This window comes from Apteryx rowi, unplaced genomic scaffold (genome assembly GCF_003343035.1).
Source record: "Apteryx rowi isolate R43461 unplaced genomic scaffold, aptRow1 scaffold_2104, whole genome shotgun sequence".
In the NCBI taxonomy this organism is placed as follows: domain Eukaryota; kingdom Metazoa; phylum Chordata; class Aves; order Apterygiformes; family Apterygidae; genus Apteryx; species Apteryx rowi.
This window is the reverse complement of record NW_020448425.1, coordinates 3494-4591: the sequence shown is the minus strand read 5'-3', so window position 1 is coordinate 4591 and position 1098 is coordinate 3494. Positions and strand designations below refer to the sequence as shown.

General features: G+C 66.5%; 1 protein-coding gene across 1 annotated transcript in view; it reads left to right on the top strand.

The window, feature by feature from the left end:
• LOC112965333 (filamin-A-like) overlaps nt 1-1098 on the top strand; it is a gene marked incomplete at both ends in the record, with an annotated part of 8140 nt that overhangs the window by 4323 nt on the left and 2719 nt on the right. Inside the window, 2 exons of the mRNA XM_026064216.1 lie at nt 534-599; nt 706-862. Coding sequence (XP_025920001.1) covers nt 534-599; nt 706-862 — 223 coding nt within the window. The remainder of the gene's footprint in view (nt 1-533; nt 600-705; nt 863-1098) is intronic.

Here is a 1098-nt window from a genome sequence, read left to right as displayed (position 1 = left end):
TGCTATAGGGTCTCAAGGTGCCTTGTAGGGTGTTATAGTGGGTTTCAAGGCGTTCTGTGGGATGCTATAGGGTGTCTTGGGGCAACCTATGGGATGCTATAGGGTCTCAGGGTGCCCTATGGGGTGCTCTAGAGAGTCTTGGGGCAACCTGCGGGATTCTATAGGGTCTCAAGGTGCCCTGTGGGATACTATAGGGGGTTTCAGGGCATTCTGTGGGATGTTATAGGGCGTCTTGGGGCAACCTATGGGAGGCTATAGGGTGTCAGGGCGCCCTGTTGGGTGCTCTAGGGGGTCTCGGGGCAACCCGTGGGATGCTGTAGGGTCACGGGGCACCCCGTGGGAGTCTATAGGGTCTTGGGGCGCCCTGGGGGGTGCTCTGGGGGGGTCTCAGGGTGCCCCGTGGGATACTATAGGATCTCGAGGCACCCTGTGGGGTGCTCTAGGGGGTCTCGGGGTGCCCCGTGGGATACTATAGGGTCACAGGGTGCCCTGGGGGGGTGTGGGGTGCTGCGGGGGCGCCCCTGAGCCCCCCCCGCCCCCTCCCGCGAGGGGCCCTACAGCATCTCCGTGCGCTACGGGGACGAGGAGGTGCCCCGCAGGTGAGCGGGGCGGCGGGGACCGAGGGGCGCGTGTGTGCGTGCGCACGCGTGTCGTTTTGGGGGGGGCCCGGCTGACCCCCCCCACCACCACCCCGTTTCGGCGCAGCCCGTTCAAGGTGAAGGCGCTGCCCACCCACGACGCCAGCAAGGTGAAGGCGAGCGGCCCCGGGCTCAACACCACCGGCGTCCCCGCCAGCCTCCCCGTGGAGTTCACCATCGACGCCAAGGACGCCGGCGAGGGGCTGCTGGCCGTGCAGATCACGGTGGGGACGGCGGGGGGGCAGGGACAGGGACGGGATGGCAGCGGATAGGGATGGGGGGAAGGAGTTGGGGACAGGGACATGAGCAGGGGGATAGGAACAGGGGGAAGGAGTAGGGGACAGGGATGTGAGCAGGGTGACAGGGCCAGGAGGAAGGAGTCGGGGATAGGGACAGGGTGACAGGGGACAAGGATGGGATGGCAGGGGACAGGGATGTGAGCAGGGGGACAGGGACAGGA